The 12455-nt window shown below is 35.2% G+C and overlaps 1 protein-coding gene across 3 annotated transcripts in view; it reads left to right on the top strand.

Annotated features, from left to right (window-relative positions):
- LOC127411395 (lysophosphatidylserine lipase ABHD12-like) overlaps positions 1 to 12154 on the top strand; it is a 30704-nt gene extending 18550 nt beyond the window's left edge. For 2 of the 3 annotated variants that reach the window (XM_051646925.1, XM_051646926.1), the window contains exons 5-14: positions 1984 to 2103; positions 2257 to 2287; positions 2465 to 2510; positions 2612 to 2741; positions 2856 to 2893; positions 3980 to 4059; positions 5800 to 5882; positions 6285 to 6363; positions 6468 to 6595; positions 6805 to 7215. In XM_051646925.1, the coding sequence (XP_051502885.1) occupies positions 1984 to 2103; positions 2257 to 2287; positions 2465 to 2510; positions 2612 to 2741; positions 2856 to 2893; positions 3980 to 4059; positions 5800 to 5882; positions 6285 to 6363; positions 6468 to 6595; positions 6805 to 6874 (805 nt within the window). In that variant the 3' untranslated portion in view covers positions 6875 to 7215. Of the gene's footprint in view, positions 1 to 1983; positions 2104 to 2256; positions 2288 to 2464; positions 2511 to 2611; positions 2742 to 2855; positions 2894 to 3979; positions 4060 to 5799; positions 5883 to 6284; positions 6364 to 6467; positions 6596 to 6804; positions 7216 to 8038 lie in introns of those variants that run through there. The other variant, XM_051646924.1, reaches the window with a different exon arrangement.
- The last annotated feature ends 301 nt before the right edge of the window (positions 12155 to 12455 follow it).

Raw genomic sequence — 12455 nt, 5'->3', positions numbered from 1 at the left:
AATTCTCCTGTCTGGGAGAAAAAATGTTTTGCAATCAATTACAACAATGATGGTCAAAAAACCTTTACAAAACAGGCTTTGTTTGCAGACATTGCTCGATGCGAGTGCCGCATACTGGTGGTAATACATTGATATTTGATTAGCTATTTAGTAAGTTGGTAGATTTTTAGGTAGGTAGATATCGATATTTATCTAAATTGAAACATACATTTTTAAGTGTGGCGTAAGTGTCAAAACCTCCTGTTTTACATTGTATGTCCAAATGTACGAACCAGTTTTACAGCTGCATATCTCTCTACTAGGGATGGGATGATATGGATTTCTCTTATTTATTTAAATCGTATATATAATAATGAAATGAGCTGTCATTGTTTGAAATAGTGTGTATGATTTACAAGTAATAACATTAAGTTTACATTCATTTGCATAACAAGCGCTATAATGAGACTGTCACTTTAAGAGTTTAATCTCACCAACTCGCACAGGTGTTTCTGTTCATTCATTAACGACAGAGAAGTCTCGTTTTTTTAGTGCATCCATACTATTTGTTGTTAAAATTAATATTTATTTTTACTTTTTTATCTGACTTTTAAGAACAGAAAGGATATTAAAAGACACATTATTCAATGAAAGTTGAGTGTGAGATCTCATCTTTTGATGGATACATATTACATGGAAGAAAAGGTCAGTTTTAATCTCAAGCACTTTTCAACAAAACAAACAAGGCAATTTTCCAGGTATTCCAGTAGTTAAATTTCTAAAAGCTAAATTCTGGCACTTTAAGCACTTGAAGGTCCTTGTGTGAACTCTGTTAGCAGTGTATAAAAACAGTGCAGTAGGGGTAAAATCAAGCAGTAAAGAGATTATGATGTTTGACGGGTCATTACATTTATGATCACATGGACAGAAAACAATGTTTAAAATTTTATATCAAGTTTTGCCTCAATATGGTTTGTAATCTTTTTTTTTTTTGTTCACGATCAATATATCGAAATTCGATATATCGTCTCATCCCTACTCTCTACAAATCTCTATTTTCTTTTTCCTGCAGATGCTATTTGCACCCTGGTGCAAATAATTGTATATGCTATTTACACCCCAGTGCAAATAGTGGCAGATATTATTTGCACCTCATCCCTGGTGCAAATAATGGTAAATACTATTTAATCCTGGTGCACATAGTGGCAGATACTATTTGCACCCATATTTAAATACTAACATACAGTATATAAGCATCACTGCAGAGTGTTATTGTATTTATTTAGAGTCCCACAGACTCCCTAAAACAACCTCTACCCCTAAACCTAACCTTAGCCTTCCCTTAGAAAAAATAACCTTAGTTTTACTACAGTTACCATAGTCTCACCATGGTATTTTGAAGTAAAATTATAGTAACCACAAAATTAACCATGGTTACTATATTACCACCATATTACTGTAGTAACACCATGGTTAATTGCATTAAAACAATGTTTTCTTCCAAAAAACATGGTTACTACAGAATTACTATGGTAATACAGTGATACAATCAACACAAAAGCGATGCAGAGCTGTAAAAGGAAGGGAAGGTGTGCGATCGACAGACCCCACCTCTGGATCAAACCCTTCTCTGCACTCCCCAACATTCACCGTGACCAAATTACTGAGATGAAATCAACCTTTATAATATTTTTAAAAAATGTATTATTGCAAGTAGTATTAAAGGAAATATTAAGAGTAGAAACAGGAAATCGTATGGTAAAAAAAATGTGGGACAAAAGGCGGAATTGAAAAAGGGTCACTATGACATCACTACACATTCACACCATCTTTACACCCCACTCCACTGCAGCGACACCTATTGTCTAGTTTGTCGTATATACTGTATCTGGGGTTCCACCAAACTATTGGGAAAAAAATAGCTGCACTGTGTGGCAGATGTTATTTAAACCGGGGTACAAATATTCCACTCTCTTTTTTTTTTTCTCTCTCTCTCTTTCTAAGGCACACTGTACCTGCAGTGATGTGGAGGGAGGCTCAGGGTGAAGATGCTGAGTGGTATGATAGAAGCTTCCAGTCCAATCACCCTGTCATCCTTTATCTCCACGGCAATGCGGGGACAAGGTACACAAACGCACAGGCACATGTGAACCGTATATATATCAATTATCAAGTATAAAGCTTAATTCCAAACCGGATCAGTCTCAGTTATAAGGGTTCTTACGTCAAATGCAATTTCTGTCTTATCTGTTCATTTTACCTGTGTTTATGTTTCAGAGGAGGGGATCACAGAGTTCAGCTCTACAAGGTACAAAAAAAAAACAAAAACTTATTTTGCATTTTAACCCCTAGTTTGTTTTTCTTTATCCTTCCGTCTTATTAGGCAGAACATAACATACATCATATTTCACCTACTCTAGGTTCTGTTTTATTTCATCTGAACTGCTGATATTAGACTCTTTTCTCTCTGTGCTTGACTCCACAGGTCCTCAGTTCATTAGGCTACCATGTAGTCACATTCGATTACAGAGGTACGTCTGGCATGATTTTAATGCATTATCTTAAGGAACAAGTCAGAATCTACTGTAGTTTGATTTGGTCTTAAGTGCTGTGTGCTCATTGGTTCGATCAGGTTGGGGTGACTCTGAAGGCAGCCCTTCAGAGAAAATGATGACATTAGATGCCCTCTTCCTCTACCAGTGGATAAAGCAAAGGATTGGTCAGAAGCCCCTCTACATCTGGGGTCACTCGCTGGGCACAGGGTGAGACAAGCTCTCCAGATCTCAGTGTGGTTGACAGATGTTCACAGCAAACTTCTAGAGATGGAACTTTAGATTTTGAATCACTGCTGATGCTGCTCTTTCCTGTTTTTCCAGAGTTGCCACTAACCTAGCGAGGCGTCTGTGTGACTGGGGTATGTTAACGTGCGTGCATGCTTGCATTTGTGTGTTTGTGTCTGTTTTGATGTGTTGCTGTGGGGATAAATTTCTAAAAATAAATGTGCCTAAAGAAAAGCAAATCCTTACAACAACTTCGGTAACACTTTACAATGAGGTTCCATTTGTTAACAATGGAAGCCGTGGGGTGCCAACTGAAAAAGAATGAACAAATGATCAATCTATTACTTTGAAAATAAAAATGTGAATAAATAAACCAATTTATAAATGGAAAAATATTTGCGTCTTTTCTAATTTGTAGATTTGTTCTTGAGAAATTAATTCTTGCAGTGCCACAGCAAATAATTTTTTTTATTAATGTATTTATTTATTTTGTGGAATTTGATAGTTTTCCATGGCACACCTGACAGTCTTTCACGACACACAAGTGTGCCGCGGCACAGTGGTTCGGAAACACTGAAATAAATACATGATTTATTAATTCACAATTTTATTGTTAAATAGTTACATTTTTAAACATGAATTAAATAAACACATTTAAATGTGTCTGTTTATTTGTCCATTTATTAATTGGTTTATTTATACACATTTTTATTTTCAAATTAATAGACTGATCATTTCTTTTTTTTAATCTGCTCTCCACTGCTTCCATAGTAAACATTACATTAGTTAACATGAATTTTAATTTTAATGAATGGAACCTTATTGCACCTAAGTGTTACCAAAACTTCTTGTGAAAAAATATAGTCCTATAAACAGACTAATTGAAGTCTAATTCAAATCTTAAAATGCCAAAAGACGTGTTTTATAGTTAGGGTTAGTCTATCATAGATACAGTTGGTTTATATTAATAGCAATGGGTATGAATTGAAAGACTCTTTAAACAAGAGCTTATGAATGTCTTGTTTAATTTCAGTATATCATGGTTGTAAGGAAGCTGAGAGCCTTGTGTTGAAGTTTCAGGAATAGACAGCTTTCATAGAAACTGACTTAACAGGATTAAGGTTGAGCTGTCGTTATTGTAATACTCTAGACCAAGACTTTGAGTTACATAAGCTTGTGGAGTCATGCAGTGATTTAGACCCCATTTTTTCTATTTGCAGGGACACCACCTGATGCGCTGATCCTAGAGTCACCCTTTACAAATATTAGAGAGGAAGCCAAGAGCCATCCCTTCTCTATGGTGCGAAATCCTTGACATGTCAAGTACATTTTATCTCTTAAAGGGGTAGTTCACCCAAAAATACACATTTTGTACTTGTTTACTCATCGCAATGTTGTTCCGATCCCATCTGACATTCTTTCTGAAATATAAAAGGAAATGTTTGGCAGAATGTTAGCCTCAGTCACCATTCAGTTTCATTGTAAGCAAAAAAGATGCATTGAAATTGAATGGTGCCTGAGACTAACATTCTGCCTAACATCTACTTTTGTGTTCCATGGAGTAAAGAACGGGTTTGATGAACGAAGTTACAAAGTAATATCACATTGACATAAGTATTCCGACCCTTAACTCAGTACTTAGCTGAAGCACCTTTGGCAGCAATTACAGCCTAAAGTCTTTTTGGGTATGATGTGACAAGCTTTGCCCACCTGGATTTGGGGATTTTCTGCCATTCTTCTCTGCAGATCTTCTGTCAGGTTGGATGGGGACCGTCGGTGGACAGCCATTTTCAGGTTCGATTGGGTTCAAGTCCGGGCTCTGGCTGGGCCACTTAAGGACATTCACAGAGTAGTCCCTAAGCCACTCTTGTGTTGTCTTGGTTGTGTGCTTAGGGTCATTGTCCTGTTGGAAGGTGAACCTTCGGCCCAGTCTGAGTTCCTGAGCGCTCTGAACCAGGTTTTCATTAAGGATATCTTTGTATTTTGTATATTCAACCCTGACCAATCCCCCAGTCCTTGCCGCTGAAAAACACCCCCACAGCATGATGCTACCACCACCATGCTTCACCGTTGGGATGGTCTTGTGCAGGTGATGAGCGGTGCCTGGTTTCCTCCAGATATGACGCTTGGAATTGAGGCCAAACATTTCAATCTTAATTTCATCAGACCAGAGAATCTTGTTTCTCACAGTCTGAGAGTTCTTTAGGTGCTTTTTTGCTAATTCCAAGCAGGCTTTCATGTGTCTTGCATTGAGGAGAGGCTTCCGTTTGGCCACTCTGCCATAAAGCGCAGATCGGTGAAGTGTTGCAGTGATTGTTGTCCTTCTGCAAGTTTCTCCCATCTCCACACATGATCTCTGGAGCTCAAACTGAGTGACCATCGGGTTCTTGGCCACCTCTCTTACCAAGGCTCTTCTCCCCCGATTGCTCAGTTTGGCCAGGGGGCCAGCTCTAGGAAGAGTCCTGGTTGTTCCAAACTTCCATTTAAGAATTATGGAGGCCACTGTGCTCTTGGGAACCTTCAATGCGCCAAATTTTTTTGTAGTCTTCCCCAGATCTGTGCATCGATACAATCCTGTCTCAGAGCTCTGCAGGCAGTTCCTTTGGCATCATGGGTTGGTTTTTGCTCTGATTTGCATTTTCAGCTGTGAGACCTTATATAGACAGGTGTGTGCCTTTCCAAATCATGCCCAATCAATTGAATTTTCCACAGGTGGACTCCAATCAAAGTGTAGAAACATCTCAAACATGATCCAGGGAAATGGGATGCACCTGAGCTAAATTTCAAGTGTCATAGCAAAGGGTCTGAATACTTATTTCAATGCGATATTTCAGTTTTTTTATTTTTAATACATTTGCAAAGTTATCAAAAATCTGGTTTTTGCTTCGTCATTATGGGGTATGGAGTGTAGATTGATGTGAAAAAAAAAAAAGATAATTTAAAGCATTTTAGTATAAGACTGCAATATAACAAAACGTGAAAAAGATGAAGGGGTCTTAATGCAATACTTTATGAATGCATTGTATGTTTATCTCTATAGGTTTATAGATATCTACCAGGATTCGACTGGTTCTTCCTGGATGCTATAACTGTAAATGACATCCGATTTGCCAGCGACGAGAAGTAGGTTCTTCTTTTTTTTATACTTTGTTTGTTTCTATTTGAGCTTGCGTGAGATTGTGTTTGCTTTGTTCACTTTAGTGGACTGTTGAGTGTTTACACAACACTATGTCCATACAGCTGTGTTGAGAGAATATCTGGTCATGTTTTCTCGTGCTGGCTTCATTCGCTTCTGCGGACATATTTTAGATACCGACATAATGTGTACAGTATATATACATTTCCCCTTCAGTATTCAACACAATGTGGACTTATAGTTCCTAAAGGTGTTGTGATCATGTAATTCACACTATAGGAATTACACTTGACCTGCATTATGAGGTCACAGGCTGTAATAAGACTAGATCTATGTTGTGAATTTAAGTTCCCTCATATAAGTCTTTCTTCCTTGTGTCTTTCTCATAGTGTCAACCACATATCCTGTCCGGTTCTGATCTTGCATGCAGAAGATGACACAGTTGTTCCCTTCCAGCTTGGAAAAAAGGTAAAAGAGACCCTCATAGCTACAGTATATTATCAGATGGATGGTCACTGTGATGGTAATGCATTTGTTTAAAAGATGCTCTATTCTCCTCTGATTATCCACAGCTGTATGATTTGGCTGCTCAGAGTAAGAGTCTGAACGGTCATAAAGTGCAGTTTTTCCCTTTCCCCAGCTCTCTGGGCTACCGACATAAGTTTATCTACAAGAGCCCAGAGCTACCAAACATACTCAGGTGCGTGTGCTTCATAAACTGCTGCTATCTGTACTTTTTCCCCCTGCTAAATGCTGACAGAACAGTTCAGCCACAATCATTGTTTTATATCCCTTGGATTCTTTTTAGGATTGTGTCAGGTGGGGTATTTTTTGTATTCTATTTATGCCCCTGAAAACAGTTAATGTCTGTATATCACTGTGCTCTGATCTATTTTGGGTTGGTAACAGCCATGCCTCAACACTGATTGGCATTGTTCTTAAAGATCTGTCAGGCAGGCAGAACTGGACATTTCCTTAGGAAGAGGGGAGTAGTAAACATTTGAGTGATTTACAAGAGCTGGTTTGTTGTAGAGCAAAAATGTTTGTCTACTGAACTCCTGATTTTAATTATTTACTTTGAAGTAATATTCTAACCTCACAATGAATTTATTTAATACATTTAAAGACTCAATTTTGTATGAATACAGTGCCATATTTAATTTTATTTTAATTTTTTGTTTGTATTTATATAATTAACATAAGTTTATAATAAACAAAAATAATAATTATTATATTTCTTTATTTTGAAATAATGTTTTAACTTAACAATAAATTAATAAATGTTAACGACTTATGTTGATGTATTTTTGTCAAGATCAAAGGGCTGTATATATATTTATTTATTTGTAAGTATAATTAGCATGTATTATCATTATTTTATAATTATTTTTATTAGTATTATTATTATTAATACAATTATTATTATTATATACTATTTATTTACTATTATGTATTATGTATTTTATGTGCAAAATCAGAGTAAAGTGCTGTTTTAATATTTATTTATATAATTAACAAATTATTATTATTATTATTAATGATAATAATAAAAAATATTTTTTTTAATTTTGAAGTAATGCTTTTACCTATTATTATTATTATTATTATTATTATTATTATGTACTATTATGTATTTTGTATATATGATCAGAGTAAAGTGCTTTTTTATTTGTATTTATATCATTTACTTGAATTATTATTATTAAAGATAATAATATTTTGAAGTAATATTTTAACCTTATAATACATTTAATTAATAAGTTTAAAGACTAATTTTTATATGTAAGATCAAAGTGTTATATTTTAACTTTTATTTGTGTATGTATAATTAGCATGAATTATTATTATTAATAATAATATTATTATTATTATTATGTACGTCAATGTCCAAACCCTCCAATAGTAAGTTAATTGGTTAATAAATTAATAATTCATACAAAGTAAATTAATAAATTAACATGAATTATTATTACTTTATTATTTACACTGAAGTAATGTTCAAACCTTACAATAAAATTAAAGAAGAGTTTTCATTTTAAAAAGAACAAAACTGCTTAACTAGATTTCCAGGTTTTATTTCTTCAAATAGGCAGTAGATTGTGAGAAATCTTATGTTCTTCTTGTTCTTTTTTTTCTCTCATAGTGAGTTCCTCAGTGCATCGCATCCTCACATGTAGTCAAGATAATTTCACCTGACTGCCCTCTCACACACATACCCACATGTACACGTGTACACACAGCACTGTGTACATGATGTGTATATGTGCGCGCACACAAGCATGGACTGAAGATGCACCAGTTCTTTTGCATTCCTATGTTAACTTAAAACCTAAGGAAGGAGAAAGTTTTCTGTTATTCAGGCTGATTTGTTTCACTGCCTCCTGTTGTCATGGTAATTGGTCTGAAGGGGCAGCTAGAACACACAGTTTGCAAAATAATTTGCAAATATGCACTAAAATGAATGCTTAAGTCAACAAACCATCAAACGAATAAAGAATACCAGCTGAAGTTTTAACGATGGCACTGCGAAGACCATACGTGGATCACGGTCAAAGGAACAACATGCTATTATGATGTCACTTTTCTGTGGGGAGAACTGTCAGTGCAAGCTGACTGTGATTCACTCCTTTTTTACAAACGTACTAAAATGATCAACCATATCATGGACCTTATTTAAATTCTGAAATCCACTCAATGTGAATAAAAAGTTGTTTTAGGTTGAACTTGGATTATGTACAAAAAAAGTTACTCTTTTATTATTTTACTCATTAAAAACTAAACTTAATGGGATATATTTGTAATTGGATAAACCTGCAGCTGTGATTTATATTGCTGTGTTTTGTTTGGTTGCTTGCTATGCATATGTCCACAGTCAGAAAGGAATGACATTGTGAAATGAGAATTCCTTCTCCAAAACCACAAATGGTGATACAATTTTTGTTTTTGTTTTTAATAATTACATAAGTCAGTTGATCGATACTAGTTTGCATGCCTGTTACCGAAAAAAAAAAAAAGATCGTTTTTGCACAGCTAAAAGAGAACTACAAACCGTATTCAAAATCTGTTTCTTTCTTTCTGTATGTGGACTATATACTCTTTTGTTTTATGTCGTTTTACCCTTTGCACATTCCAGAAAAAGACAACTGGTTACTTATGACATGTTCATTTAAAAGTCTTATATGAAGATCTTTATTTATTTTTATTAATATGAAATGAATTTCAGTGCCCTCTCTTTTATTATAGAGCCAAAAATGCCTGCAAGTCAGCACCTTAAGAGACATAAGGACGGCTTTGGTGACTGTCCATCTTGAAAATGTTTTTTTCTTTTCTTTCAATGAGCTCTTTAACGTCTTATCAGGATTCCAAATACCTCATTAATGTTCAGTAGCAGTCTGATAGGGCTTTGTGCAAAGCATGTGAGGTCTCCAAATGAAATACTTTGATTTTATCCAAACATCCATTTTAGTGTGTCTTTACTTCCAGTATTTTATAATTGCATTCTCTTGTTTGGCTTAATGTTTGGTAGGGGTTTTAATGGGCAGTATATTGTGGATACATAAACATGCAAATGAGGTCAAATTAAGTCAAGGACCTATTTAAGCACCCAGATCTATGATTCTATAAAATAAATATTTAGCAATAATGACATCTTTGATTTGCTCTGACGTCTTATGTACATACAGTATAATTAATTTATTTTCTTTGTTGAGTGCAATGACTCATTACATATAATCATTATTATCTGCTAATGCAAATCATTCTCAGTGTAATAACTCTTTTGAGAATCAAGCCTATTGTATTGTTGCTCAGTATGTCACGGTCTATTTGTCTAAGATCAGTTTTTTTGTCCTTATGGGGCTGATAATGACAGCAAGGTCATGTGTGCATGTAAGCTTTGATAGTAGATCTAAACTGGCTGTCCTTTCTGAAAAGGCTCTGTGCACTGCAAATTTTATTCTCAGAAAGAAATTGTATCACAATATTTTTCTTTCTTCTGCCAGTGTGTTGAAATGGAAATTCTGTCATCATTTACTCACCTTCATGTTGCTCAAACATGCATGACTACACACAAAAGGAGAAATTGTATAGAATAACATGGCCGCTCTTTCCCATACAATGAAATTTAATGGGGAGTTCTGCTGTCTAGCTAAAAAATGACAGAAAAGCATAATAAAAGTTGTCCATATGACTTGTGCACCATTGCATGACTTACAACTTGTTCGCCATATTTGAGAGCTACAGCAGAGGGGAAGATTTTCAGTGAATAACCATTTAATTCTTTAGTTTTTTCTCACACATCTATTTAATGTTTTACTTTCTGAAGCTTCTTTGCGTTACACTTAAAGTCGTACAGGTGTGGAACAACATGAGGGTGAGTAAATTATTACAGAATTTTCATTTGTGGGTGAACTATTCCATTAACCAAAATCTTAGTTTGCGAAGGACTGTATAGATATGGCACGATAACCAGAAATCAGGTTTTTGAAAAGTGCAATAAGTTCTAAATCTGAAGGTCAACCATACAAAAGACCAAAAATTCACTTCTATATAACATACTGTCAAAAAATGACTTTTGGTGGACCACAGAATATTTGGATGTTACTGCTCTGAACACAGATTTTACTCTGCCGTTTTTATTGATGTTGACCAAACTTCGCATATTTGAATTCAACACTTTAAAACATTTGTTTTTTTTATACTGAAATACTGCCCAGTTATTTCAACAGCAGCTTTTTGCAGAATATACCATGAGTGATTTACAATTTTTTATTTTTTTTGTTTGTTTGTTTTTCTAAGCTGCTAAACCTTACTGAAAACATGCACAGATGTTAGTACAATATGTTTGTTTGTACACAATAAAGGACTGGGTATGTGTAACATTTGTTCCTGATATCTGTTTCTTTGGTATAGTTTTGGATTCAATGACATCTCTTCTGATCTGTTAATATTTGAGTCAATTCTAGTAATTTGGTTTCTGAGGCAGGAAAAAAAGGAAAAACTGCAGTCAATGTATTGTGTGCTATCAGTCAGTATCAGTTGTTCACCTACTTCTGAAGGTTCAACCCCTGACGATCCACTATGACCATCAAGTTACTTTACAAGGCTTTACTTTTATCTGTCCCAAGGTTGGTCCAATCTAGTTAAACTAGTTCAGTTAGGGTAGAGAGGCAAATATGGGAAGTCTGGGCTATATCAACTGGATTTACTTGTATTGATACATTTTTTGTTTACAGTGTATTAGGGTTACTTTTTTTTTTAATGCATTTGGCAGATGCTTTTATCCAAAGTGACTTACAGTGCCCTTATTACAGGGACAATCCCCCTGGAGCAACCTGGAGTTAAGTGCCTTGCTCAAGGACACAGTGGCAGTGGCTGTGGAGATTGAAGCAGCAACCTTCTGATTACCAGTTCAGTGCTTTAGTCCACTACGCCGCCACCACTCGTGTACTTTACTCATGCGTTCATTATTGCCACACCCAGCACCTGTTCAAACCACTCATTACAATACTGAGTGATGTGAATGTTGCATTTTAACATGACAAATGCATTTGGTCTTTTAAACAATCAGGGAAACGGATGATATTGCAGAAACTTTCTAGAACTGCAACAATATTCGTCAACATATTTTTTTTTTAATGAGCATTTTAATTATATATTAACATGGTATTAAAACAGTAAACTCCATACAGTACTGTAAAATGAAGTGAGAAAACAATGTGAGTGAACGACGAGTGTGAATTTGAAATCTCTAACACCCCCCCCAAGCATGAGTACATTCAATTGTCTAGCAATCTGAGACAGGTAAATCTAAGACTAGTAATATGAAATGCTGATGTTTGAGATGAAACTCAAGTCAGGGGTGGCTTTACAACTTGCAGCAGGGACCAAGCTGTTCTTAAGTTCAGTCACTTTTAGCCTAACTCAAGCATTACAGTACAAAGTAAAAATTCAAACTCAAACATTTCAGCATTTGGTAATATATGCAATACAGAGCACAAATTGACATTTGATTCCACCCTGACAAAAAGTAACTGAAACAGGACACACTTGTGATGGATTCCCATACATTTACGTCAGCCAGCTGCCATGTACTGTATCTCCTGTTTTTATTGTGTATATGAAAAATTCACAAAGGGACATTTTATCCCCTTGTTTTTAATATTGCACATTTATGCACACAAGGCACTCTTCAACTCATGCGTGAAAGCATGAATACAAAAAATTCACTTAGATGGTGAATATCGTGAGCCAGTAAAAATCACAGACAGCCTCAAGATGTAAAAAGCCGTTGTTTCTGACTGGATTAAGAGCACTATGTATTATAGGGCAGGGAGACATTTCTACTGAAAGACAAAAAGGTCGATGTATTACTGAAGTAGTAAGAAATTCATCCAGGCACAAAATATGTATGTCTTAAGTGGTTCTAGATGTTGTGTTTTGGTTCTTAAACACCATGAAATAGTTAAGGCAGATCCAGGGTTCTAGTTCAGACCCACTTTTTTGTTTTGTTTTTTGTTTTCTTCATTTAGAGCCATCCTTAAAGGAAAATTCAGAGTTCA

The sequence above is a fragment of the Myxocyprinus asiaticus genome, chromosome 20, assembly GCF_019703515.2.
Source record: "Myxocyprinus asiaticus isolate MX2 ecotype Aquarium Trade chromosome 20, UBuf_Myxa_2, whole genome shotgun sequence".
NCBI lineage: Eukaryota > Metazoa > Chordata > Actinopteri > Cypriniformes > Catostomidae > Myxocyprinus > Myxocyprinus asiaticus.
Note: the sequence above shows the minus strand (reverse complement) of the source record. Positions and strands in the feature narration are given on the sequence as shown.